Source organism: Schistocerca nitens, chromosome 4 (genome assembly GCF_023898315.1).
Source record: "Schistocerca nitens isolate TAMUIC-IGC-003100 chromosome 4, iqSchNite1.1, whole genome shotgun sequence".
In the NCBI taxonomy this organism is placed as follows: domain Eukaryota; kingdom Metazoa; phylum Arthropoda; class Insecta; order Orthoptera; family Acrididae; genus Schistocerca; species Schistocerca nitens.
Genome location: NC_064617.1, coordinates 107,654,834 through 107,668,955, shown reverse-complemented (window position 1 = coordinate 107,668,955; position 14,122 = coordinate 107,654,834). Strand labels below are relative to the sequence as shown.

Sequence of the window (14,122 nt, the reverse complement as noted above, 5' to 3'; positions counted from 1 at the left end):
AAGAACTCATCTTATATTTGTGTAAATAGGGTAATTAATCAACAGATACTCCATTGGGACATGGAACTTTTTCAAGTTTTAACAGTTTCAGCTGTTTCTTAACACCAGTGACACTAATACTTATTTCATTCATCTTTTCAGTGGGACAAGAACTGAATTGGAGCAATTTTCCTGGGATTTCCTTTGTAAAGGAACATCTGAAAATGGAGTTAAGCATTTCAGTTTTTGGTTTACTATCGTGAATTTTAGTTCCTGTCTCATTTTCTAGGGACTGGACACTAACTTTGGTGTCATTAAAAGTCTTTACATACAACCATAATTTCTTTGGGTTATGTGAAATATCATTTGACAATATTCTGCTATGTGAGTCACTGAACACATGATGCACTGTTCTCTTGACAGCCAAATGTACAAAGATGCTGTAACTTACCAAGCGAAAGCGTTGGTATGTTGATAGGAGACAATAAAAAACACACAAACACACACACAAATTTCGAGCTTTCGCAACCCAGGGTTGCTTCATCAGGAAAGAGGGAAGGAGAGGGAAAGACGAAAGGATGTGGGTTTTAAGGGAGAGGTAAGGAGTCATTCCAATCCCAGGAGTGGAAAGACTTACCTTAGGGAGAAAAAAGGACAGGTATACACTCGCAAACTCACACACACACACACACACACACACACACACACACACACACACACACACACACACATCCATCCGCACATATACGGACACAGGCAGACATATATATATATTTCTGGTTGTTTTAGTTGTCCTTTGTACTCTGGTAATCACTGTTGCCACAGTCGCATCATGGTGATTGATATCAGTTTTGATGTGGACATCCCCCCAAAAAAATCAGGTCTATTTTTGCCATTAAATCACATATTTTTACCATGAGTGGGCTTCCTAACTATCTGTTCCAGATAATTTTCAGAGAAGGCATTTAGTAATGTTCCACAGGTTCTCTCATCATGCCCACCATTAACAAAACTGTAATTTTTCCAATGAATTGTTGAATGACTAAAGTCTCCACCAATTATTACAGTATGACTGGGGAACTTATGTACAAATGAACTGAAATCTTCTCTAAAGTTTTGGTTACATCAGTAGATGAATCTGGTGGGTGATAGAAGGATCCGATTATCATTCTATGCCCATTCCTGATAGTGAGTCTCGCTCAAACAATGTCACATGCAGCTTCAATTTCTAGCTCGGTGAACACGAGTTTCTTGTCTACTGCAGCAAATACACCACCCTCCATTTCCCATTTGCCTATCCTTTCTACATACAATCAAAATTTCCCCAGAAATCTCACTGCTATCAATTTCAGGTGTCAACCAGCTTTCTATACCTCGTATTATGTGAGCTTCACTGCTTTTCAAGAGTGCTTCAAATTCTGGCACTTTGTTGCGAATGCTTTAGCAGTTAACCATTAGGATTATAATACTCTCACCAGCGGGAGGCATTTCTTTCGATGTTACAATGATACTTCTGAGTTTCCTACAGCTATTGTTATCTGGATTGGATGGAGAGTCGGCTAATGTAAAAAGCCCTTGTGTGCACCCCTCACATAGTCAGCTACCTGAGTAGCAGCCTCTGATCTGTAGTGCACACCTGACCATTTAGAGCGATCCTACTCTTCTCAACCATTGGCACAAGTCCAGGAAGTTGCAGCCTAGCTTGTCACAGAACCTTCGAAGTCTCTGGTTCAGTCCTTCCACTCAACTCAGAACCAGATGGCCATGATCAGGACTGGGGAAAATGCTACAAAATTGTGAGCTTCATTTCAATTTCCTCTCCTATTTTGTGTGTGTATGCACTGATGGCTGTCTTGCAATTATAAGCTGCCCATAATCACGACAGTGCTCCATTTTTGCCAATCTGTTGTTTTTGTCAATCAAGTATTGCATTTATGTTCAATGTATATCTGCAATGTTGATGGCTTTTACAGCATCCTTAGTGGGCCCTACCAAATTCTGGTTTCTGCAGCCACTCCACAAATTTGATTTAATGCCTCCTCAGTGGAGCACCTAGCCTACCCGGTCATTAATGCCACAAAGCATTTGTGTTTCTCTATATACAATGACGTGTTACATGTAGTATGTGCTTGCTGGTGATGAATGGAGTCTTCTCTTCAGTATCTCACATTATTTATTTCAGTTTGTGACATTTATTCTGAATTAAATATTTTTCTCATTTGTCACTTAAATGATACAAAGTATCACTTAAATGATACAAATATTTTTCTCATTTACCACTTAAATGACATAAAGTCCTGATACAGCTGACATCAGTAAGCACTTTCCTTTCCTTTCTCCCCCCTTTTTCACAAAAAATAAATCCACTGTGGAGTGTAAATTTAAATTAGGCATTGGTATAAAAATTACTGTATATATTGCAAATTATGCGATTTTATGTGGATTATTGTTTAATGATATACTGACAAATTTCCACTGTTTGTAGAATTGAGTCTTTTATACAAACCCAGAGATTGTTCTATACCTTGGGGCATTGTGAGGCATGCCCTACTTTTCATTCTAGTATTATCAATTTTCAGCAGTAGTACTTATCAAAAGTACCTGGCACTAAATTCTTTGCTGCCCCGCAGATAGTTTAAACAGGACAGCTAATAAGATGCTTTCTTCTTCTTTCGAATAATTCGTTTGGACGGTACGATGAATCAACTTTGGCTACCCTTCATTGTATTAGATTTCCTTAGTTTCCAAATTTCCTTCATCCTTTTAGAGTGTTGTTCCCTTTCTTCTTGATTCCACTTTCGTCTAGATGTTTTCTTTCTCTCCTGAAATTCTGCCTTTTGAACTGCCTTTCTGAAATGTGTTCTGTTTTGTGTCTATTCTAATTCCAGGATTTTCCATGTCCTTTTCAGTCTCTATGAACCATGCAGGCTTGGATTGGATTGGGTTGTTTGGGGGGAAGAGACCAAACAGCAAGGTCATCGGTCTCATCGGATTAGGGAAGTACGGGGAAGGATGTCGGCCGTGCCCTTTAAAAGTCACCATCCCGGCATTTGCCTGGAGTGATTTAGGGAAATCATGGAAAACATAAATCAGGATGGCCGAATGCCCATGCAGGCTTGGATTTGTAACTATTGAGTAATGTGAATATTCGCTTGTTTAGTCTGTTGTTATCCATTCTGAATATATGTACAATAAACTGCAGTCTTCTCTTCCTCATGACATCAGTTAGTTTTTCAGTTTTCAAATATAGCTCTCTGTTTGGTCTTAACCTGTATTCAACATTATTGCTTCTTTTAGCTCCCAGTATTTTCCTCATAATTCTTCATTCCACATCCTGTAGTTTCTCAAGATCTCCATTTCTTGAATGAAATTTTTCACTCTACAGTGGAGTGTGCACTGATATGAAACTTCCAGGCAGATTAAAACTGTGCGCTGGACCGAGACTCGAACTCGGGACCTTTGCCTTTCGCGGGCAAGTGCTCTACCGAATGAGCTACCCAAGCATGCCTCACGCCCCATCCTCACAGCTTTAATTCTGCCAGTACCTCATCTCCTACCTTCCAAACTTCACAGAAGCTCTCCTGCGAACCTGGAGAACTAGCACTACTGGAAGAAAGGATATTGCGGAGACATGGCTTAGTCACAGCCTGAGGGATGTTTCTAGAACGAAATTTTTCACTCTACAGCGGAGTGTGCGCTGATATGAAACTTCCTGGCAGATTAAAACTGTGTGCCAGACCAAGACTCAAACTCAGGACCTTTGCCTTTCGCGGGCAAGTGCTCTACCAAATGAGCTATCCAAGCATGACTCACGCTCCGTCTTCACAGCTTTAATTCCGCCAGTACCTCATCTCCTACCTTCCAAACTTCACAAAAACTCTCCTGCGAACCTCCATTTCTCCATTCCTTGTTAGTTTAAGTGTTTCTGCCATATACAGAGCTTCAGGTCTGGCCACTGTTTGGTAGGGTGTTAATTTTGTGTTCCAGGAAAAGGATTTTTTGTTTAAACGTTTTTGGTCATATGAAACACTCTTTCCATTTTACGCACTCTAGTTTCTATAGCTGTCTTTTCTTTTGCATTGTATGTAATCCACTCTCCTAGTATTTAAAGGAATCTGTTTTGTGTATTGTATTGTTGTCAACTGCAATATTTTGAGGGGCATCACAGATGTTTGTCATGAACTGTGTTTTTTCAAAGGATATTTTTAGTCCTACTTTGGCTGCTTGTTTTTGCAGTTCTCTTACTTGTTCTTGGGCATAATCTAGCGAATCTGTAATCAATGCCATGTCATCTGCTAAGACTAAACAGTTGACAGTGATCTTGTTTGGATTTATTCCTAGTTGAATCCCTTTAGTACTGATGGCCTTCAAAAAGATGTTTTATTATTTCTGTTATTATTTCAAATATTATTATTTCTTGGTGTCAGATCATTAAATTTAGTTCTGTTGAACATTATTTAATTCTCTAAAGTATTTATCCCCTTATGTGGAGAAAAATGGTTTAAGATATATGAATAACAACAGAAGTCTGTGATAAAATAGTCAAATAATAGCAACTTCTTTACGTTTATATAATGATATGATAACATCTAAGCAAAATTCCCAATAAAAGAGTGGAGTTATTTTAAATTATATTAGTGCCTTCTTGTTAAAAACTGTATTACATGCAATTTATGTCAAATATGACTGTCTTTTACCTCACAGTTCCCTCATCTCACAACAAGGAGTTCACTGTGATTATGTTATATGATAAAATGATACTTAAAGAATGAAAATTTTAACATAAACCATATGTTTCAGTAAAATTTTATTGATATTAAAACCTTTTAAATGAAGCATCTTTAAAATCAGCAAGTAAAAATTACTTTCTCACATACACATGAAACCATTTTAACAATATTTCCACAATTACATACTCAGAGTGATGATGCAAAACTGCTATATTTTTTCTGACTCATACAACCAAACTTTATCTATTCCACTGCCTACAATTACACTTGGAGTCCAAGATGGAAAAGGAAAGCGGCAGGCTATTATATGAGTATCTTTTGAAACTTCCACTTTAATTTTGGCCTCCAGTTCTGGCATCTGCAAAAGAAAAGTAATTTCAATATCATTTTATTCATCTACATCACACATATTATTTCTTTCTCTAGGGAATGATAAATTGTTACATTCAATATTATTACATTCCGTCCCGGATTTTCCCATTGTTTGAATGATAAATGAATTATTTCGTTCAAGATTTAGACAACATACCTTAACCTGAGGCTAATAATGAATGCTACTGTCATAATGCTTGTATAGAACTCGCTGGTTTGAATCTTGTGGAGAAAAGAAATTTTCAACACAACTATTGGTACATTAATCACTGAAGAGGTGGTAGTATAATTTTCTTATAATTGTTATCTTGCGTACTGAGTTCCAAATCTCTCTGCAGTTTCTGAGAGTGAGAGCTTGTGACACTGGAAGGAGTACCTTATGTCTGATATAACTAAAAGGTCAGTGATACACTTGGTGCTATGAAATAGGAATAGAGTATTTTCTGATGCCATGTTTCAACCTCACCCTTATTCATCTAACTCATCTTCAATTAGCCCATGATTGGTTTCTATCCAGTCCGCATAAGAAATTTGTGTGTGTGTGTGTGTGTGTGTGTGTGTTCATGTTTTATAGGTGTTTATTTTTCCATGATTACATTTCAAGATGCCTGGCATCCCATCTTCAGGTGTTACATTTACACTCCTGGAAATGGAAAAAAGAACACATTGACACCGGTGTGTCAGACCCACCATACTTGCTCCGGACACTGCGAGAGGGCTGTACAAGCAATGATCACACGCACGGCACAGCGGACACACCAGCACCCGCGGTGTTGGCCGTCGAATGGCGCTAGCTGCGCAGCATTTGTGCACCGCCGCCGTCAGTGTCAGCCAGTTTGCCGTGGCATACGGAGCTCCATTGCAGTCTTTAACACTGGTAGCATGCCGCGACAGCGTGGACGTGAACCGTATGTGCAGTTGACGGACTTTGAGCGAGGGCATATAGTGGGCATGCCGGAGGCCGGGTGGACGTACCGCCGAATTGCTCAACACGTGGGGCGTGAGGTCTCCACAGTACATCGATGTTGTCGCCAGTGGTCGGCGGAAGGTGCACGTGCCCGTCGACCTGGGACCGGACCGCAGCGACACACGGATGCACGCCAAGACCGTAGGATCCTACGCAGTGCCGTAGGGGACCGCACCGCCACTTCCCAGCAAATTAGGGACACTGTTGCTCCTGGGGTATCGGCGAGGACCATTCGCAACCGTCTCCATGAAGCTGGGCTACGGTCCCGCACACCGTTAGGCCGTCTTCCGCTCACGCCCCAACATCGTGCAGCCCGCCTCCAGTGGTGTCGCGACAGGCGTGAATGGAGGGACGAATGGAGACGTGTCGTCTTCAGCGATGAGAGTCGCTTCTGCCTTGGTGCCAATGATGGTCGTATGCGTGTTTGGCGCCGTGCAGGTGAGCGCCACAATCAGGACTGCATACGACCGAGGCACACAGGGCCAACACCCGGCATCATGGTGTGGGGAGCGATCTCCTACACTGGCCGTACACCACTGGTGATCGTCGAGGGGACACTGAATAGTGCACGGTACATCCAAACCGTCATCGAACCCATCGTTCTACCATTCCTAGACCGGCAAGGGAACTTGCTGTTCCAACAGGACAATGCACGTCCGCATGTATCCCGTGCCACCCAACGTGCTCTAGAAGGTGTAAGTCAACTACTCTGGCCAGCAAGATCTCCGGATCTGTCCCCCATTGAGCATGTTTGGGACTGGATGAAGCGTCGTCTCACGCGGTCTGCATGTCCAGCACGAACGCTGGTCCAACTGAGGCGCCAGGTGGAAATGGCATGGCAAGCCGTTCCACAGGACTACATCCAGCATCTCTACGATCGTCTCCATGGGAGAATAGCAGCCTGCATTGCTGCGAAAGGTGGATATACACTGTACTAGTGCCGACATTGTGCACGCTCTGTTGCCTGTGTCTATGTGCCTGTGGTTCTGTCAGTGTGATCATGTGATGTATCTGACCCCAGGAATGTGTCAATAAAGTTTCCCCTTCCTGGGACAATGAATTCACAGTGTTCTTATTTCAATTTCCAGGAGTGTATATACGTGTCTTTGCTAACAGCATTTTAAAATTTTGCAAAGGAAGTTTTTGAGGCAGCTTTTTTAAAATGTCCCAAGTAAAGAAACAATGTTCACAACACTTAAGTAGATGGAGATGAAGGTGGGGTGAATGCATTTTCAAAAACGTATGTTTTGAGGCATAATTTCTTGGCGTGGTGTGTTGGGAAAGGTGTACCACTTATATCGATACATTACCCCATAAACATTAATGTCGGAGACACTATAATTTTGACTCTATGCTATATTGAAAAGGAACTTTGGTTCTGTTTTGCAATTCGTTATGAGTCCAGAATATGTAACCCAGTTAATCTTGTGTGCTGAATACCTATATTTCCTGATAGCCAATGGTGTGCAGACATGTAAATAACTAGGTGCTACATCACAGCTACAAGGTGGTGAGTTCAGAGTACCAAGCAATCAGCTTACAGGACTGATATACCCCCCCCCCCCCCCCCCCCCACACACACACTCTCTTCAGATTCTTGGTTGGTAAACATTTCTCATTCAGCTCCTTACCATATCATAATTGCACAGGCTTTGCATTGAATACTTTTTCACATGGGCAGTTATAAAATAAATGCTATGATAAGCATAGTGACTGCCCAGAAATACAGACTAACAGTGTCATAATAAAATGCATATGTAATTAGCATTTTTATGTATAGATTAAAATGATACTTTCTCTCCTTTGAAGCTATTTGCATGTTAATTTTTAAATTGACTGATTTTTTTACTATTTCTTTAAAAAATCTAAGGTAACATTTAAAATAGTGTGAATGAGCAATTTATTAAGTACTACAAAAACCTGGCAATGCTTTGCTATTGCTAAATTCGTATGGGAATTGCATATAAATCCTAAACTTCTTAGCCTCCCCTCTCTGTCCCCCTAGCACTCTCTCTGACCATAACCCTTGTTTATTATTATTGCAAACAAAACCTTCATTGGGAATTGAACTTGCCTACAATGAAATGATAAACTGGCTGGGGTTACTGGTGTACAGGATATTAGAGAGACCTCTCCAGCTGTTGGATCTGTGAGGATAATAGTTTCAGTGACAGTATTTTGCACAGTTTTAACCTGCAAATTGGTAAGGTATAAGTTCCAGATGATTCAGATTGTAATAGTAGCCTAATAATAAGCTGACAAGCCATAAATGCTCATTTCCTGTAAAACTGACCGCACAACGAAAACAAAACCTCACATTTTCACGGCACAGCACAGAATTTTCCTATTTGCAGTTGGTTTTACAAAACAATCGGTACATTGTTGCTTAAAAAAATGTATACCCTATGTCCAACCAATGTTTATTAGAGTATCATGTAAAGATATGAAGGAAATCAGTCAAGTACTTTTCGAGATTTTTTGGTAATAGTATTTCCCTTTTGTGTATCAAATATATATTGATATATTATACGTATCGGTTGTAACAATACCAATTCCATCCTGGATTTTCCATTGTTTGATACGTATCAGTTGGTAGGACATGTTCTGAGGCATCAAGGGATCACCAATTTAGCACTGGAGGGCAGCATGGAGGGTAAAAATCGTAGAGGGAGACCAAGAGATGAATACACTAAGCAGATTCAGAAGGATGTAGGTTGCAGTAGGTACTGGGAGATGAAGAAGCTTGCACAGGATAGAGTAGCATGGAGAGCTGCATCAAACCAGTCTCAGGACTGAAGACCACAACAACAACAACAACAATGTATTTTGCAGATAAAAATGTAAAAAATAAAAAAAACAATAACATAAACTGTATTGTAAAAACTAACATTGCAGATAGACTCCACTCAACCATCACAGGAAAATAAATATGGCTATACCAAGAAGCAAAGAGGAATGGGGAATAGTGGTGCAGATCAAACAGTGACCAGGATTGCATGACAAGTTGAGCCCGCAGAGATTCTATTTGAATCTTGGGCGTACCATTTCTTTTCACATTAGTTCCATTCACATTTCAAACCATTATTTTATTCTCATATTCTCAAAACACGGAAAGATGCAATGTAGAGTTGCAGACAGGCACCATGAAAAGACTGTTACACATTTAGCATTCAGCAAAAGCCTTCTTCAGAAAAGAAAACACACACACATTCACACAAGCAAGCATATTTCTTGCACACATGACCACTATCTCTGGCAACTGCAAATAGAATGCAGCTCTTGCTGTTGAAAGCAGCAGCAATCCAGAGTGGGGTGGGTAAGGGGAAGGGGTATCAGGGTACAGGTGAGGGGGCAGAGAAGAGCACTGTCTCACTGAGTGTACAGGGATTAGATGGATACAAGACAAGACTGCTAGACATAGCTTTGGGAGGTTGTGGTTCAGGGAGGTGAGTGTACAGGGATTAGATGGATACAAGACAAGACTGCTAGACATAGCTTTGGGAGGTTGTGGTTCAGGGAGGTGGGGGAAGGGAGGGGGAGAAGAGGGGGGACAGGTAGTGGAAAGTGGAAAAGGAGATGAACAGGGAAGGGGAAAGACAGGTGGATGCATTGGCAGAGGGTGGCACACAATGGGGGTGAGGGGACGTGAATAGGGAGGAAGTGAGAAAACACAGGTGGCTGAAACTGTTGGGTGGAGGGTGTGGGGCAGTAGTTTACCATAACTTGATGCTGAGATAATTTCAGGAGCAGAGAATGTGCTGTAAGGATAACTCATGGTGGCAGTGATGGGGAGGGTCCAGATGGCCCAGGTTGTGAAGCAGCCACTGAACTCATGCGTGCTATGTTCAGGTGTGTGTAGTACCGCAAGGTGGTCTACCAGGCTCTTGGCCACAATTTGGCAGTGGCCATTCATACTTGTGGACAGCTGGTTGGTATTCATACCCATACAAGAAGCTGTGCAATGATTGCAGCAGAGCTGGTATATGAAACAGCTGTTTTCACAGGTGACCTGGCCTCTGACAGTGTAGGATAAGCCTGTGACAGAACTGGAACAGGGAGTGCTGGGTGGGTGAATTGGGCAGGTCTTGCACCTCGGTCTTCCACAGGGATATGATCCCTGTGGGAAGGGAGTCTCCCACCATCCTCAAGAACCAGCTACAAAGGAGTGCCCCCTATATCAAACAGTTCCAACCACACTGGAACAACTGAAACACATTCTTTGTCAGGGCTTTGATTATCTGTTGCCATGTCCTGAAATGAGGGACACCCTAGCAAAGATCCTTTCCACCTCTCCTCAAGTGGTGTTCTGTCATCTACCCAACCTCCACAATATATTAGTCCATCCCTATGACATTCCCAATCTCAACCACTTGCCATAGGGATTATATCCCTGTGGAAAACCCATGTGCAAGGCTTGCCCAATCCACCCACACAGCACTTCCTACTCCAATCCTGTCACAGGTTTATCCTACCTTACCAGAGACAGGGCCACCTGTGAAAGCAGCCATGTCATATACTAGCTCTGCTGCAGCATTGCATAGCTTCTCATATTGGTACAACTACCAATCAGCTGTCCACCAGGATGGTATTTATAGACTTTGAGAAGTATTAAAAATTTGGCAAAATCCTCCACAAAGATCAAACAATGATGAAAATGTTGGGTAGTTTTTGGCACTTCCCATACAGTTCACAAATTTGTCTCTCTACATGGTGCACTAAAGCTTTAGGGTCAGAATTACACAGATGGTAGAGTATTCTGAAATCTCAACCACTTGCCATAGGGATTATATCCCTGTGGAAAACCCATGTGCAAGGCTTGCCCAATCCACCCACACAGCACTTCCTACTCCAATCCTGTCACAGGTTTATCCTACCTTACCAGAGACAGGGCCACCTGTGAAAGCAGCCATGTCATATACTAGCTCTGCTGCAGCATTGCATAGCTTCTCATATTGGTACAACTACCAATCAGCTGTCCACCAGGATGGTATTTATAGACTTTGAGAAGTATTAAAAATTTGGCAAAATCCTCCACAAAGATCAAACAATGATGAAAATGTTGGGTAGTTTTTGGCACTTCCCATACAGTTCACAAATTTGTCTCTCTACATGGTGCACTAAAGCTTTAGGGTCAGAATTACACAGATGGTAGAGTATTCTGAAATAAGTACTTTGAGATAAGGTACTAATTGCCAGAAATAAACATTCAATTTTTTATTGACAGAAACACCTTACACCTTATAGCAATGTTAAGCTCATAGCACTGCTCAAACTGATGACTGCTAGTCACAAATTGTGCATTACACTGGTGCACAAAATTTTGCTGCAACTCTCTCCAATATCCCTACTGTCTGTCATTCAGCATGACAGGCAGCTAAGACCTTACTGCACAGATCTTCTTCAATTCCTGCTAGTGTCATACACCAACTACTTCATGTGCCACATACAAAATAATCCTTAGAAGAGACATCTGGAAATTTCACTGGCCATGGAAGAAGATCTCCACTACCAAACCAATGATAAGGGCATCTGTTGTTCAGCTGTTCACAAACATTTTCATCATTGGTAGATCTTGAAAAATTTTGCTCACATATATATCTACATTCATTCTCTGCAAATCACCTGAAATTACATGAGAGTATTTCCAATTGCATCAAATATGAGGGTTGTTTTATGTACCACTGGGTATGAGAGTACAAAGAATGAGTGCTTAAATGCCTCTGTGTGTGCAGTAATTATTCTAATGCAATCTTTGTACATCCTGTGGTAGTGATACACAGGGGGTTATAGTGTTTTCTTACATTCCTCACTTAATAGTGGTGCTCAAAACTCTATAAGTATACTGTATATGCGTTTGGGGAGTTCTGGTTTTTCAGTATTTCCATGCTGCTCTCCTGTGGTCCAAACAAGCCTGTGAGCATTTGTGCTGTCCTTCTCTGTAGACATTCAATATCCCCTTTAGTCCTATTTGGTATGGATCTCATTCACTTGTACAATATTCTAGGATGGGCTGCATGAGTTGTGAGCAGTCCCAGAAGTTGATAGAGAATAGATGCTGGCATTCGAGATGAATGTGACAAATGGGTTTTTAAGATCATTCTCATTTACTGTTCTATATCAGTTGCACATTATTAATTAGATTACATATTTCAATCATTCACGGTCATCTTCAGATCTAAAACAAAGTCAAAATAAATATGTACTGTCTAATATATTGCAATAAGTAGAAAAAAATGCACATAAATGTAGGATTTACCTTAGAAGGTGCGTCGGCAACCTGCCTTGTCCACTCAGAACCACATATCAGAGTATGGTGTTTTGCAACTGCAGTCAATGTTTTAAACAGGTATGTGTTGGACATAGATGAGAGGGAGACAATAGGTAGGGGTAGTGCGAGGGGGGGGGGGGGGGGGAATGGAGTGAGGCTGATGGCTGATTTGGAGGAGGGTAAAGGAAACAGGGAAGGGGTGGCAGGGATGTCATGAGTTTAACAAGAGGGGTCTTGCTAAAGTTACAGAACATATAATTATGTAAAAATTCTTGTTAAAATTCTAACAGTGTAGGACAATATGTATGTAAATGGAATAAAATAGTAAAATTATAAGATACAGTGATAAAGTAGTAGACTATAAAGTAGCAAAAACTGAATTAATATCGCAAGATATTAAGAGTGTGATACTTTAAAATTGTATAATTTCTTTTGTTACAATATTTTAAGTATAGGCCTAGAACAATAGATGTATAAATAGTAAAAGACATAAAGATGATACAATTAAAGAAGTGGAATTATGAGGAGGAGTGTCTGCATGATTTGCCATTAAATTAATTTTTTGGAAACACTGAAAGAATGCATTGAAACTTCCTGGCAGATTAAAACTGTGTGCCGGACCGAGACTCGAACTTTGAACCTTTGCCTTTTGTGGGCAAGGGCTCGACCTCTGAGCTACTCAACCACGACTCACACTCCATCCTCTCAGCTTTACTTCTACCAGTACCTCGTCTCCTACCTTCCAAACATCACAGAAGCTCTCCAGTAATGCTTCAGAACTAGCACCCCTGGAAGAAAGGATATTGCAGAGACATGGCTTGCCACAGCCTGGGGGATGTTTCCAGAATGAAATTTCCACTCTGCAGCAGAGTGTGTGCGGATATGAAACTTCCTGGCAGATTAAAACTGTGTGCAGGACTGAGGCTTGAACTTGGGACCTTTGCCTTTCGTGGGCAAGTGCTCTACCACTGAGCTACCCAGGCACGACTAACGCCCCGTCCCCAAAGCTTTACTTGTGAGTCATGCTGGGGTAGCTCAGTGGTAGCGCATTTGCCCACAAAAGACAAAGGTCCCGAGTATGAGTCTTGGTCTGGCCACACAGTTTTAATCTGCCAGGAAGCTTCATATCAGCACACACTCCACTGCAGAGTGAAAATTTCATTCTGGAATGCAATGAAAGTTTGTAGTTTTGCAGCACACCAACCCACTGTGAGGACAGTGTATGGGCTGATGTGCTACCGCTTTCTCTTCTCAATAAGTGGGGTTGCTTATCATATACATGCTATAATGAGGTGGACGACTGGAGGAGGCTTTCACAATTTTTAAAATATTTAATGTTAATAAAATTGTTCTGCTGATTTAGTGTGTTGCCAGGCTCTTGCATATGGTGTGTAAAAATCTCAATTTCTTCCAACACTGTCCAGTGGTGACCCTTAGTTACATTGTGTGGCACTTCCAAATGGGTATCAACAGTTCTAACAGCAAGCTTCGACGTTAGAACACGGTCATCAAACACTGTTTCATCATTGTGATTTGAAGATTGCTTCTTGAAAGATATTTCAAATATCCTGCTTGTTTGACCTACATAAACTTAAGGAAAGTTTCCATACTTAAGCTTACATACTCCTGCTGCTGTGAATTTTGAGGCTTTTCTATTCACTTGGTGCCTCATTCAGAAGCAATTAATGTCATTAGTCTTAAACCCTATATGCAAATTGGTGGTGCAAAATTATCTAGCAGTAATTTCTGAATCCCTTTTTTTATACCTAATGGGCATGTCTGCCAATTCACCTATTAGCACGCTGA

The 14,122-nt window shown here is 41.2% G+C and overlaps 1 protein-coding gene across 1 annotated transcript in view; it reads right to left on the bottom strand.

The window, feature by feature from the left end:
- Positions 1-4,769: 4,769 nt before the first annotated feature.
- The window catches only part of LOC126252014 (ATP synthase subunit C lysine N-methyltransferase), an 84,501-nt gene continuing 75,148 nt past the window's right edge, over positions 4,770-14,122 (bottom strand). The window contains exon 4 of the mRNA XM_049952797.1: positions 4,770-5,067. Coding sequence (XP_049808754.1) covers positions 4,918-5,067 — 150 coding nt within the window. The 3' untranslated portion in view covers positions 4,770-4,917. The remainder of the gene's footprint in view (positions 5,068-14,122) is intronic.